At 39.8% G+C, this 13081-nt stretch overlaps 1 protein-coding gene across 1 annotated transcript in view; it reads right to left on the minus strand.

Moving 5' to 3' along the window:
- Positions 1-13081, minus strand: part of LOC117344121 (E3 ubiquitin-protein ligase HECW2-like) — a 63359-nt gene that overhangs the window by 14744 nt on the left and 35534 nt on the right. The window contains exons 9-18 of the mRNA XM_033906767.1: positions 9717-12524; positions 6119-6359; positions 5863-5939; positions 4838-4992; positions 3920-4002; positions 3032-3134; positions 2076-2231; positions 1698-1752; positions 1132-1309; positions 679-770 (exon numbers count right to left, since the gene is read on the minus strand). Of these exons, the coding sequence (XP_033762658.1) occupies positions 679-770; positions 1132-1309; positions 1698-1752; positions 2076-2231; positions 3032-3134; positions 3920-4002; positions 4838-4992; positions 5863-5939; positions 6119-6359; positions 9717-12524 (3948 nt within the window). The remainder of the gene's footprint in view (positions 1-678; positions 771-1131; positions 1310-1697; positions 1753-2075; positions 2232-3031; positions 3135-3919; positions 4003-4837; positions 4993-5862; positions 5940-6118; positions 6360-9716; positions 12525-13081) is intronic.

Consider the following 13081-nt stretch of genomic DNA (forward strand, 5'->3'; position numbering starts at 1 on the left):
ATTTTTGACTCCCCAAAAGTGAGATCTGACTCTTGGGATTGAAGGAACATGTCTATTTGACATAGGTTTCGACCATCCAGATTTCTGGGAAATGGTGTTCTGAGAAATGGTGATTTGAGTTTTGGAAATTCTTAAAAGCTAAAAGATAAATGCTGAAAGTTAAGGTTCTACTGGATGCCCTGAAATTTCTCTACATTATAATGTCACATCATTCCTTTTATTTTCTCAGATATTATTCATACGAAATAGTCCGTGAAATCCTGATATGTTATCTTCTCCAAAAGGTCTTTACTATTGGTTCTTGAATTACATGACATCTTTAATAAAGCTTTCTTTACATGACATTTCTGAAAATACTGCCTGCTTTCCTTGCTGGTTCCTCAGTCATGTGTTATAGTATTTCCTCGTCTAACGACTATAAGATCAAAGGATGGTCTGCATCTCAAGCTTCCATGAGAAACACACACCATCTCGGGTAGGTATCAAACATTCACCTGAGGTTACACTGTCCGATTCTCTACCGTCTGAGCTATTGCGAAACCTTTGGACAGGACTGTCCAGATGGCATCAGCCAATCAGAATAATTACTTGATATTAAAATGATAATTAATCATTATTTTATGAGAGTGGCATGTTTACTATCTGAGCAGTAGTAAATAAAGGAAGATAAACACTTACTAGGTGAGCCCTGCGGTGTCTCCCCTGGGGATTCTGTCCTGGTGAGAACCAGGTGTGGAGGCACATATGACATTATATCATTCTCAAATACACTGGAAGGAAAATTAACAAAATATTTATAAACTTAAGGTATAAAAACAATATGACAAAAATTAAAACACAGGTATGTAAAACAGATTTACATAAGAGTACTTAAGTAGTATACTAAAGTATTCAACATTTACATACGTTAGGATAGATTAAACAATTTATCTACATACAATACGCAGACAAGTTATACATTACGTACAAAGTCATATTTCTACATAATTGTTCTTCACTTTAAGTTAAGAAAGTTGAAGAAAGATTTCAAGACGTTACACAACTCTATAAATGAAGATTACTCATTACACATTTGTGACAGAGATATATAATTGAAGCAATTTATTACAAAATTACAAATTTGTGGTTTACCTCAAAAGTAAAATAAGATCCATATCATTGCACATCTTGTCGAGAGCCTCTGTTCCTTCGGAGCGTATCCGATTAATTTTGTCACGGAGACGGTGACTGCTGTACCCTTGATAAGTTTCCTTCAGGATGTCTGGCAAGTTTGGTTGTCTAAGGAACGCCACCACCTTGTCATTGTAAGCTGAAATGGAAAAGAACCAGAAATTTTAAGGATAATACTCTCATTTGTGTCGTTATATAATCTATAAAGGGAGATAACCCAACAGAGAAATTTTATTTGATATTATCGGGGAAATATTGTTCTAGCTTTACTAATACTAATTTTGGCAAAGTATTAGATTTTATATATTACGAGATGATATAACATACATACTCTTCCTATAATTTAACCATGTCAATCAACTAACTAATATTACAACATATTAAAAACTGGTAAAGTTCATTTATTGTTAAACCAAAGTCCAAGTTATCTACTCAGTAAAATTTCAGACTGTTTATACAGAGGTTATTGAAAGCATTGTAAAGTCATGACCACACAGTCTAGTGTCCAATATATTCTGTTGACTTACTGGTGGGAATATCCTCTACCTCCGTCACTGCCACATGTCGCGGTGGGGGCGGGGGCTGTGAACAAACCACAAAGTAGAGATTTGTCATCTTTTGTCAGGGACATTTCGGTTTTACTTTTAACATACATCCAATTAATCAAAAACATAACTTATAAATTAACTGAAACCATGATTAAACTGATATTAGAAACATAATTTACATTCTTCATACAATTTCTCAATAGTTATAATGGATAAGACTTTGACTTAAGCAGTGAAATGATGAATGATGACCAACAAATGAAATTTCTAATATAAACTGCGAGATCTGAAGACAAGATTTCCCACTACTGGAAACATATATCCTGTTGTTGTATCAATCAGGACCTGAATACTTACAGCATGCTGAATTCGACTTTGGTCATCGACAGTTGGCCGTGATCTGTTGCGGAAGAGCGAGGTATGGAGGAAATCTGGATTGATTGGAGGGACATCAGTAGGTAAACGTGGATCTATAAACGTTGTCAGTCGCCGATGGTGGTCAATGAAGAAATGCTGAAGAGGAAATCATTGATTAGAAATGTATAAGTTAATCTGTTAGAATAGCAAAATAATTAAGCAATGAACTATAAGTAAATAGAATAATTAGCCGGGTCTTTCTCATGTCTCACTTTACTACCAGGGTATAATGTCCATAATTTCTTAATTACTAATCAAATCAAGAAATTATATCCCTTTGCTATTTTGTAAATTGATTCAGAAGTTGAATTTTTCAATTTATTACAACACTTCCCTTTTCATCATCCAGTAAACTTCTCAAGCAGATAATTTAAAGTTTTATACAATAGCTCAATAATACAGTTAATTTAAAGTTTTATACAATAGCTCAATAATACAGTTAATTTAAAGTTTTATACAATAGCTCAATAATACAGTTAATTTTAAGTTTTATACAATAGCTCAATACAGTTAATTTAAAGTTTTATACAATAGCTCAATAATACAGTTAATTTAAAGTTTTATACAATAGCTCAATAATACAGTTAATTTTAAGTTTTATACAATAGCTCAATAATACAGTTGATTTTAAGTTTTATACAATAGCTCAATAATACAGTTAATTTTAGGTTTTATACAATAGCTCAATAATACAGTTAATTTTAAGTTTTATACAATAGCTCAATAATACAGTTAATTTAAAGTTTTATACAATAGCTCAATAATACAGTTAATTTTAAGTTTTATACAATAGCTCAATAATACAGTTAATTTTAGGTTTTATACAATAGCTCAATAATACAGTTAATTTTAAGTTTTATACAATAGCTCAATAATACATTGTTACTATGTCTCACCTTTCCACTGCGGTCAAACTTCATTTCCCAGTTAGATGGAAGTTCTTTGTTTGTATCGATAAATAGATTCATAAAAGATACAAGGTCTCGATTATGTTGGTATCTGTAAAGAGGAAACAAATAAGATATCAAAAATACACACAGACTCCTTCATAAACTAGCTTTCGTTTCTAAACACCGCTTATGTATCAAAATTTTAGCATATAACCAAACTAAAACAGATCAAAGCTATGATGAATCAGCACACACAAAATACTTGCAGTAGAAAAGGACACAATGAAAGTATATTTAATTTTAAAGCAATTATAAAATAGCAGAATGCTTTCAGTATGAAAAGTAGTAAAATATCATTATCATTAAATATATATCTTTACAGTTATCAATGTCTTCTTTCAAAGTGATATTATAACGTTTGATAGAGTATCTTCTACACATTTATTTCTACAACAGAGTGTGAAAGATACCAAAGACGACAGAAAGACAATACAGGTGACAGAAAGACAATACAGGTGACAGAAAGACAATACAGGTCACAGACAATACAGGTCACAGAAAGACAATACAGGTCACAGAAAGACAATACAGGTTACTGAAAGACAATACACATATACAGGTCACAGAAAGACAATACAGGTCACAGACAATACAGATCACAGACAATAAAGGTAACAGAAAGACAATACAGGTCACAGAAAAACAATACAGGTCACAGAAAGACAATACAGGTAACAGAAAGACAATACAGGTCACATAAAGACAATACAGGTCACAGACAATACAGATCACAGACATTAAAGGTAACAGAAAGACAATACAGGTCACAGAAAAACAATACAGGTCACAGAAAGACAATACACATATACAGGTCACAGAAATATCATCTCTTACCGATCAAAGTTTTTGGCATCTCTTCGGATTTTACTGATCATATGTTTTAATGTTCCGTTTCGGTTATACTCCACCATAGCTCTCTGCAAACAAAACATTTCAAACCATTTTATTATTTTTTCCCATTTTGTTTCTACAAAATTTTATCTTTTCACATTTTACCTAAGATCTAAATTGGCAAACATTTAAGCATAAATATTATCTATCATAATCAAAAGATTTCCTGCATTAGATTTGTTTAATTCCCTTTTATAAAATTCATCAAATTGAATCTAGTTATATACACATATACAAGGTTTATCTTTACACAAACATGCATACATAACAATATGTACGCAACATTTCAAGACCGATCATCGTAATATTGTTCTTGAAATGTTCTCATTGTAACATATACTGTTTGTGTTAAGATAAACCTTGTATATAATATTTGTTTAATTCTTGTTGCTGATTAATTGGTACATTTTAAATCCTATGATATGGTTATTCATTATATTTTGTACTGAGGATGTGGAAAAATACATAGATCAACCTGCTCTGAAGGCCACCTGTGCATAAGAAAACCTGTCTATACAGGCCACCTGTGCATAAGAAAACCTGTCTATACAGGCCACCTGTGCATAAGAAAACCTGTCTATACAGGCCACCTGTTTAGGTTCACAATATCTCAAAATGTAAGAACCTCTATATACAGACCACTTATTATAAAAGCCACTTTTCATTAGCTTCCTGCAGTAGCCTTTATTGAAAGGTTCGACTGTATTAGATTTACATACGCAATCCACAATGTAATAGGGTGTACTTTAGCTAACAGTATATTTTTCAGCATAAAAAGATGCTGACTTTGAAAACAAATGTGAAAATGTAAGACCATTTTATTTTTCTACTGGGATTTAGTCTTTAGACATGTCTTCTTACATCATTGCTCTGAAGAATCGGGAAGAAGTCTGAACGGGTAAGAAATTTGATGGCTGGTAGTCTGTTGTCCTGGATTTCTGTAGGTGGCAGTGTAGGCGGGGGAGGTACAGGGATACGAGACTGGGCTGACGTCTGAGGACTGTTGTCACTCCCTCCTAAATAACAACAAAACTCTGGTGTAAAAATTCCATGTCTGTCTTCACACAAAATATAAATATCCTCAAACAACAAAACTCTGGTGTAAAAATTCCATGTCTCTCTTCACACAAAATATGAATATCCTCAAACAACAAAACTCTGGTGTAAAAATTCCATGTATGTCTTCTCAGAAAATATAAATATCCTCCCTCAAACAACAAAATTCCATTTATGTCTTTGCAGAAAGTACAGGAATCCCCAACTTAAACAACAATATTCTTTTGCAAAAATACCATGTATGTCTTCTCAGAAAATATAAATATCCTCCCTCAAACAATGAAATTCTATTGATGTCTTTGCAGAAAGTACAGGAATCCCTGACTTAAACAACATTCCTTTCTAAAAATACAAATCAAGTCTTCCTCATTTAAACAATTAAATTCTGTTAAAATTCAAATTATGTCTTCTTAATCTTTAAAATGTTTTCAAAATTTACCTACAACAATCATTTAAGCTACTCTTCAAAGAACACACAGGTTATTTATTCTAGTCACAGACACAGACCAATATTGTTCCTTTAGAATATATGTCTGAAAAGATTTAAATTAAATATATACAATTTTGGAGGCAATCATAATTTTGTCATGTCTATTAGATCCCTGTGGTCCTGTTTAATCATCTGTAGATTAGTGTTTTGTAGCCAACAGATCGCTGACAGACTGACCAATGTCCTAAACAGTGTTGATAGAACATACAGATCGCTGACAGACTGACCAATGTTCTAAACAGTGTTGATAGAACATACCGATCGCTGACAGACTGACCAATGTTCTAAACAGTGTTGTAGTCAACAGATGGTTGACAGACTGACCAATCTACAAGCCTACCTGATGAAGTGCTCTCTGCCGATGTGTTCTCGGTGTCCTGCTGGCTCTGTGTGATAGTTCTCCTAATGCTTTGATATCTGTGGACGGGAAAAATTAGATATACTGTTTGTATTGTTGATGTGAATACAATCAATTGTAAAATCCCCGTTATAAATATTACTTCAAAGCTGGAAATATTAAAACTCTTTAATATTACACTTAAGCTGGAAATATTAAAACTCCGTGTAGCACACCTTGCCTGGTAATGAGACCTTACCTTCTGTCCAACTGTTGTCTCTGTTCAGAGCTGATGGTCGGCCGCCTTTGGACGGCTCGCTGACCATTCTGAGGTTTTTGCCAGGTTGTTGTACGGTTTATATGGTCGATATAGAATATACGTCCATGACTGTCCACTCTAGCCTCCCAGCCAGGGGGCAGGGGTTCGTCCCCAGGGGTGGGTTCAACGCGGACATACTTCTTTCTGGCAGGGAGTTTTGGCAATGGGGACTGACTACCTTCTATCAAAGGAAAGCACAATTAGAATGTTGGCAGCCTATATTTTTTCAAAAGGAAAAAGCACATATACAGTGCTACTATCCTTAGAAAAACATCACCTGGATGTATCTTAATATGTCTTAGGTAAATGTAAACAACTGTATCAATCAAACCACTAATCTATATGAAAGGTATAAAAACACACACAATTTTAAATTTTAAAGTTTAAAAGATATGCCATCAGACAATGTGACATTATGACTCACAGATGGATAATTTTGCAACTTTTAGTCTTTCCGAGAAGAACAGGTGTTGGATTGACAGACAAATTGTAAGCCTACATGTATCACATATGTGGCTCCACTCCTCCCAGTGGTACTGGTGTGGAACGGACAAACTATGTACAGTCCTCACCAGTGATACTGATGTGGAACGTGTGGAACGGACAAACTATGTACAGTCCTTACCAGTGGTACTGATGTGGAACGGACAAACTATGTACAGTCCCCACCAGTGGTACTGATGTGGAACGGACAAACTATGTACAGTCCCCACCAATGATACTGGTGTGGAACGGACAAACTATGTACAGTCCTCACCAGTGGTACTGATGTGGAACGGACAAACTATGTACAGTCCCCACCAGTGATACTGATGTGGAACGGACAAACTATGTACAGTCCTTACCAGTGGTACTGATGTGGAACAGACAAACTATGTACAGTCCTCACCAGTGGTACTGATGTGGAACGGACAAACTATGTACAGTCCTCACCAGTGATACTGATGTGGAACGGACAAACTATGTACAGTCCTCACCAGTACTGATGTGGAACGGACAAACTATGTACAGTCCTCACCAGTGGTACTGATGTGGAACGGACAAACTATGTACAGTCCCCACCAGTGGTACTGATGTGGAACGGACAAACTATGTACAGTCCTTACCAGTACTGATGTGGAACGGACAAACTATGTACAGTCCTTACCAGTGATACCGACGTGGAACGGACAAACTATGTACAGTCCTCACCAGTGGTACTGATGTGGAACGGACAAACTATGTACAGTCCCCACCGGTGATACTGATGTGGAACGGACAAACTATGTACAGTCCTCACCAGTGATACTGATGTGGAACGTGTGGAACGGACAAACTATGTACAGTCCTCACCAGTGATACTGATGTGGAACGGACAAACTATGTACAGTCCTCACCAGTGGTACTGATGTGGAACGGACAAACTATGTACAGTCCCCACCGGTGATACTGATGTGGAACGGACAAACTATGTACAGTCCCCACCAGTGGTACTGATGTGGAACAGACAAACTATGTACAGTCCTCACCAGTACTGATGTGGAACGGATAAACTATGTACAGTCCTCACCAATGATACCGATGTGGAACGGACAAACTATGTACAGTCCTTACCAGTACCGATGTGGAACGGACAAACTATGTACAGTCCTTACCAGTACTGATGTGGAACGGACAAACTATGTACAGTCCTCACCGGTGGTACTGATGTGGAACGGACAAACTATGTACAGTCCTTACCAGTGGTACTGATGTGGAACGGACAAACTATGTACAGTCCTCACCAGTGGTACTGATGTGGAACGGACAAACTATGTACAGTCCTCACCAGTGGTACTGATGTGGAACGGACAAACTATGTACAGTCCTCACCAGTGGTACTGATGTGGAACGGACAAACTATGTACAGTCCTCACCAATGATACTGATGTGGAACGGACAAACTATGTACAGTCCTCACCAATGATACTGATGTGGAACGGACAAACTATGTACAGTCCTCACCAGTTGTGCTGATGTGGAACGGACAAACTATGTACTGTCCTCACCAATGATACTGATGTGGAACGGACAAACTATGTACAGTCCTCACCAGTGATACTGGTGTGGAACGGACAAACTATGTACATTCCCCACCAGTGATACCGACGTGGAACGGACAAACTATGTACAGTCCTCACCAGTGGTACTGATGTGGAACGGACAAACTATTACAGTCCTCACCAGTGGTACCAATGTGGAACGGACAAACTATGTACATTCCCCACCAGTGATACCGACGTGGAACGGAGAAACTATGTACAGTCCTCACCAGTGGTACCAATGTGGAACGGACAAACTATGTACATTCCCCACCAATGATACTGATGTGGAACAGACAAACTATGTACAGTCCTCACCAGTGATACTGATGTGGAACGGACAAACTATGTACAGTCCCCACCAGTGGTACTGATGTGGAACGGACAAACTATGTACAGTCCTCACCAGTACTGATGTGGAACGGACAAACTATGTACAGTCCTCACCAGTGGTACTGATGTGGAACAGACAAACTATTACAGTCCTCACCAGTGGTACTGATGTGGAACAGACAAACTATGTACAGTCCCCACAAGTGATACCGACGTGGAACGGACAAACTATGTACAGTCCCCACCAGTGATACCGACGTGGAACGGACAAACTATGTACAGTCCTCACCAGTGATACTGATGTGGAACGGACAAACTATGTACAGTCCTCACCAGTGATACTGGTGTGGAACGGACAAACTATGTACAGTCCTCACCAGTGGTACTGATGTGGAACGGACAAACTATGTACAGTCCTTACCAGTGGTACTGATGTGGAACGGACAAACTATGTACAGTCCTCACCAGTGGTACTGATGTGGAATGGACAAACTATGTACAGTCCTCACCGGTGGTACTGATGTGGAATGGACAAACTATGTACAGTCCTCACCAGTGGTACTGATGTGGAACGGACAAACTATGTACAGTCCCCACCAGTGGTACTGATGTGGAACGGACAAACTATGTACAGTCCTCACCAGTGGTACTGATGTGGAACAGACAAACTATGTACAGTCCTTACCAGTACTGATGTGGAACGGACAAACTATGTACAGTCCTCACCAGTGGTACTGATGTGGAACAGACAAACTATGTACAGTCCCCACCAGTGGTACTGATGTGGAACGGACAAACTATGTACAGTCCTCACCAGTGATACTGATGTGGAACGGACGAACTATGTACAGTCCTCACCAGTGATACTTGTGTGGAACAGACAAACTATGATGTGGAACGGACAAACTATGATGTGGAACGGACAAACTATGTACAGTCCTCACCAGTGGTACTGATGTGGAACGGACAAACTATGATGTGGAACGGACAAACTATGTACAGTCCTCACCAGTGATACTGGTGTGGAACAGACAAACTATGATGTGGAACGAACAAACTATGTACAGTCCTCACCAGTGGTACTGATGTGGAACGGACAAACTATGTACAGTCCTCACCAGTGGTACTGGTTTTACCCTAATTACCTTTACTTTGACGCTGGCTTTGACTTGAGTTGGATGAATTTTGCTGAGGCTGTCGTAGTTGCCAGACCACTGCGTTGGAGGGCGACGCATCACTTGGTTTACTACTGCTACCATTCTTATCACCGTCAACGTTGTCCGCAACATTACCTCCCTCAGCTGTAGAGCTCAGAGTCTCGGAGGAGTTGGATGCCACAGATGCCCTGCTACCAGCTGTTGGATGGGCCGGAGACTGAGCACTGGAAGGAACCTGTGGGGCTAAAACACCTGTCGCATCATTCTGAAAACTTAAATTATCACAACCACTGACTGTTCCCTCACTACTTGTGACAGAAATTGTGTCGTCCGTATCACTTTTTCCTTTATCCTTTAATTTCTGAGTCCATTTCTGTAATTGTTGAACAATTTGTTCCCTATTTTGTTGTTTCTCTTCTTCACTGAGAATCCTACCTCTCGGCACTACCCTGGGGGGTGAGGCGCTATTGGGAGTAGCAGATATGATACCCGAATGTCTGTCATATTGAGGACGCTGGGGTGTGGCATGGAGGAGGTCAGCCTGCTTGAAGGTCGTGTCGTTGTGTGGCAGGCTGCGCCTGTTGGAGTAACGCGACCTATCTGACACAGAGTCCGAATATGAAGTTTGCATAGATAATGGACTAGCACGTGGACTTACCTCCACTGACCGTGAACTCGGGCTGGTGGAGGATCTACGCGAGTCCCTTGACACAACTGACTCGATGGAGGGGAGCATGGCAAGCTGAGCAAACACTGTGCCGCTGCCCCCTCCCCCACTGCTGTTTTGTCTATTGCTTCCTGCCTTACCAGTCGGGGGCAGGGATGGATCACTGGTGCTGTGTCGATTACTCTTACCACCCTGGGGTGACTCATTGTGTCTTCCACTCTTACTACCATTATGCAGAGGCGATTCACTCAAACTACTATTGCTACTACTATCCCCTGAATTCTTTTTCCTTCTCCGTCGTTTCTTACCACCCTCCTCCTCCAGCCCTGGGGCATCATTGTCTGTACGCATGGCACGTGGGCGGGTTGTCACACCCTCCGCACCTATCACATTAGGAGATTCAGACAAGAGATTCTCCTGTGAACCTTGAAAAGTTTCCATGCTGTCGAAGCTGTTTCTGTCACTGGCACTATCCTCTCGCTCTAACACTGCCCCCACAGCCCCTCCACCTACAGAGAGGTGAGGGATAGGGCTGTACCTACGAGGTGGGAGGGGAGGTGGGGGCAGCTCTAAAGATCCAGGTTCCGGTACCAAAGAAGAAGTTCCAGGGCTCATGAGTGCGCCTGGTGTGAAGGAAGGTTTGTCGTTCCTCTCTGGCGTACGTGGTGGTAGAGGTGGTGCATCATCACTCCGCTGTCTCGGTGGCAGTGGCGGAGCTTTGTACGTCCGCGGTGGCAAGCTAGGTGGTGCCACACACGGTGATACCACCTCACCATTAGTCACCACACTACCTGCCATGTTGTCTACTCCATCACCAATACCTCCATCCGTCATGTGCCCCAGAGAAGTTGCACCACCTATCACACACCCTGAGGCACTAGAATCCGCTACTGGGGACACCACTGTGCTAGATATCACACTTATAACATCCGAAGAAGTCACATCCGAAACTATCACATTCATATCACTAACACCACTACATACTACTGGCAAGGAAAGATCTGCAGCTATCACATTTCCAGAAGATTGACCACAAGGTGTCTCCTCCCTAGGAGAAGAGAGGCCACATGATGTCCCCTCCCTAGGAGAAGAGAGGCCACAAGATGTCCCCTCCCTAGAAGATGAGAGACCACATGATGTCTCCTCCCTAGGAGAAGAGAGGCCATAAGATGTCCCCTCCCTAGGAGATGAGAAACCACAAGATGTCCCCTCCCTAGGAGATAAGAGACCACAAGATGTCCCCTCCCTAGGAGATGAGGGACCACAAGATGAAGATGTCCCCTCCCTAGGAGATGAGAGATCACAAGATGTCCCCTCCCTAGGAGATGAGGGACCACAAGATGTCCCCTCCCCAGGTAATATTTGATTAAACGAGCTGTTGTCCATGGAATCCTGATCATTCGGTTGAGTACAATCACTGGGTATTAAAGGTAAAGGCTTGCTAGCCCTTGTTTTACTAGATGTGAGAGCATTCTTTGCCTCTAACACAGCAGCAGACTCCAGAGCATTCTCTGCCTCTAACACAGCCGCAGAATCTAGTCCTGTAGAATCTATATCCCCATTACTATCCACAACAGGGTCGGTGGACACAGCCGCAGTCCAGCCGTCAGACGAATCCGAGGCCATGCTAGGGACTGTTAGGCTGTGATCGTCACTGGACAAAGTTGTGGTCACCCATGCATCCAGTGACGGGACATTCTGTCTGTGATTTGGCTCAGGAGTAATCTCTGAGCCCCCTGAATTATCACTACTAGACGGAGTCACAGTTTCATCAGTCCGCGAGTTGGGTACATCAAGATGGTTATGAAAATCACATATTATACTTGGAACTGACGCAAGATTGGGAGGACTACAGCTAAGTAGTTCCTCTTTATTCTCCACCAAGTCAATGTCTACATCGCCAGGGATACGGCTTTGTGAGTTTGAGATATTATACATTGATATCCCAGAATCCTCCTGGTCCTCCGAGTTGCTGTCATCAGCTGTCATTGCCATTTCAAGGTCAGTGTGATGGTGCAATGGACACCGATTTACACTCCTCTGTAGGGCGATATTTTCTGGTAAAGAGGACTTTCGGAAATTTGGCTTCCTTTCTCTTTTTGTCTGACCTTCATCTTCAGATTGTGCATCTGAAAAACATTTCACATCAAATTAATATTCATCGCATAAAACTTATTTGTCGACATGTTCTTCCATGAACATGTGTTCGTAAATAGACATATCTATTCGAGCATTTGAAATTCCTTGGCATTGTATTCATAGTTGTTATAAATGACAGTGATTTGCATGCAAACATCATATTGAGTGCTAGGAAATTAGAATATGAATAAGACGGCAATAGGTGTCCACAATGAAATATAAGCATCTGAACAACCTTGCTGACATTTATAGTCATAATAAATGACAATTACAGGCAAACATCATATTGCCAGCTCTACATATTTCGCTGTATTAAATAGATTCTTACTGGATTTAAACTAAGATAAATTCTTATTGGATTTAATTTAAAATTGAATATTTATTACTTACAGTGGAATCTTTAAAACATAACAGCTATTTTGATAGTAAATATTTTAATTTACAGTCATTTAAATCACACTTCTTTCTTAGACTTGTTAATTGATATTACAGCATATCATGGCATTGCCATGTAAATAAAAACATTTAATTTCTAACATAACTTAAA

Source organism: Pecten maximus, chromosome 15 (assembly GCF_902652985.1).
Source record: "Pecten maximus chromosome 15, xPecMax1.1, whole genome shotgun sequence".
NCBI classification, from domain to species: Eukaryota; Metazoa; Mollusca; class Bivalvia; order Pectinida; family Pectinidae; genus Pecten; species Pecten maximus.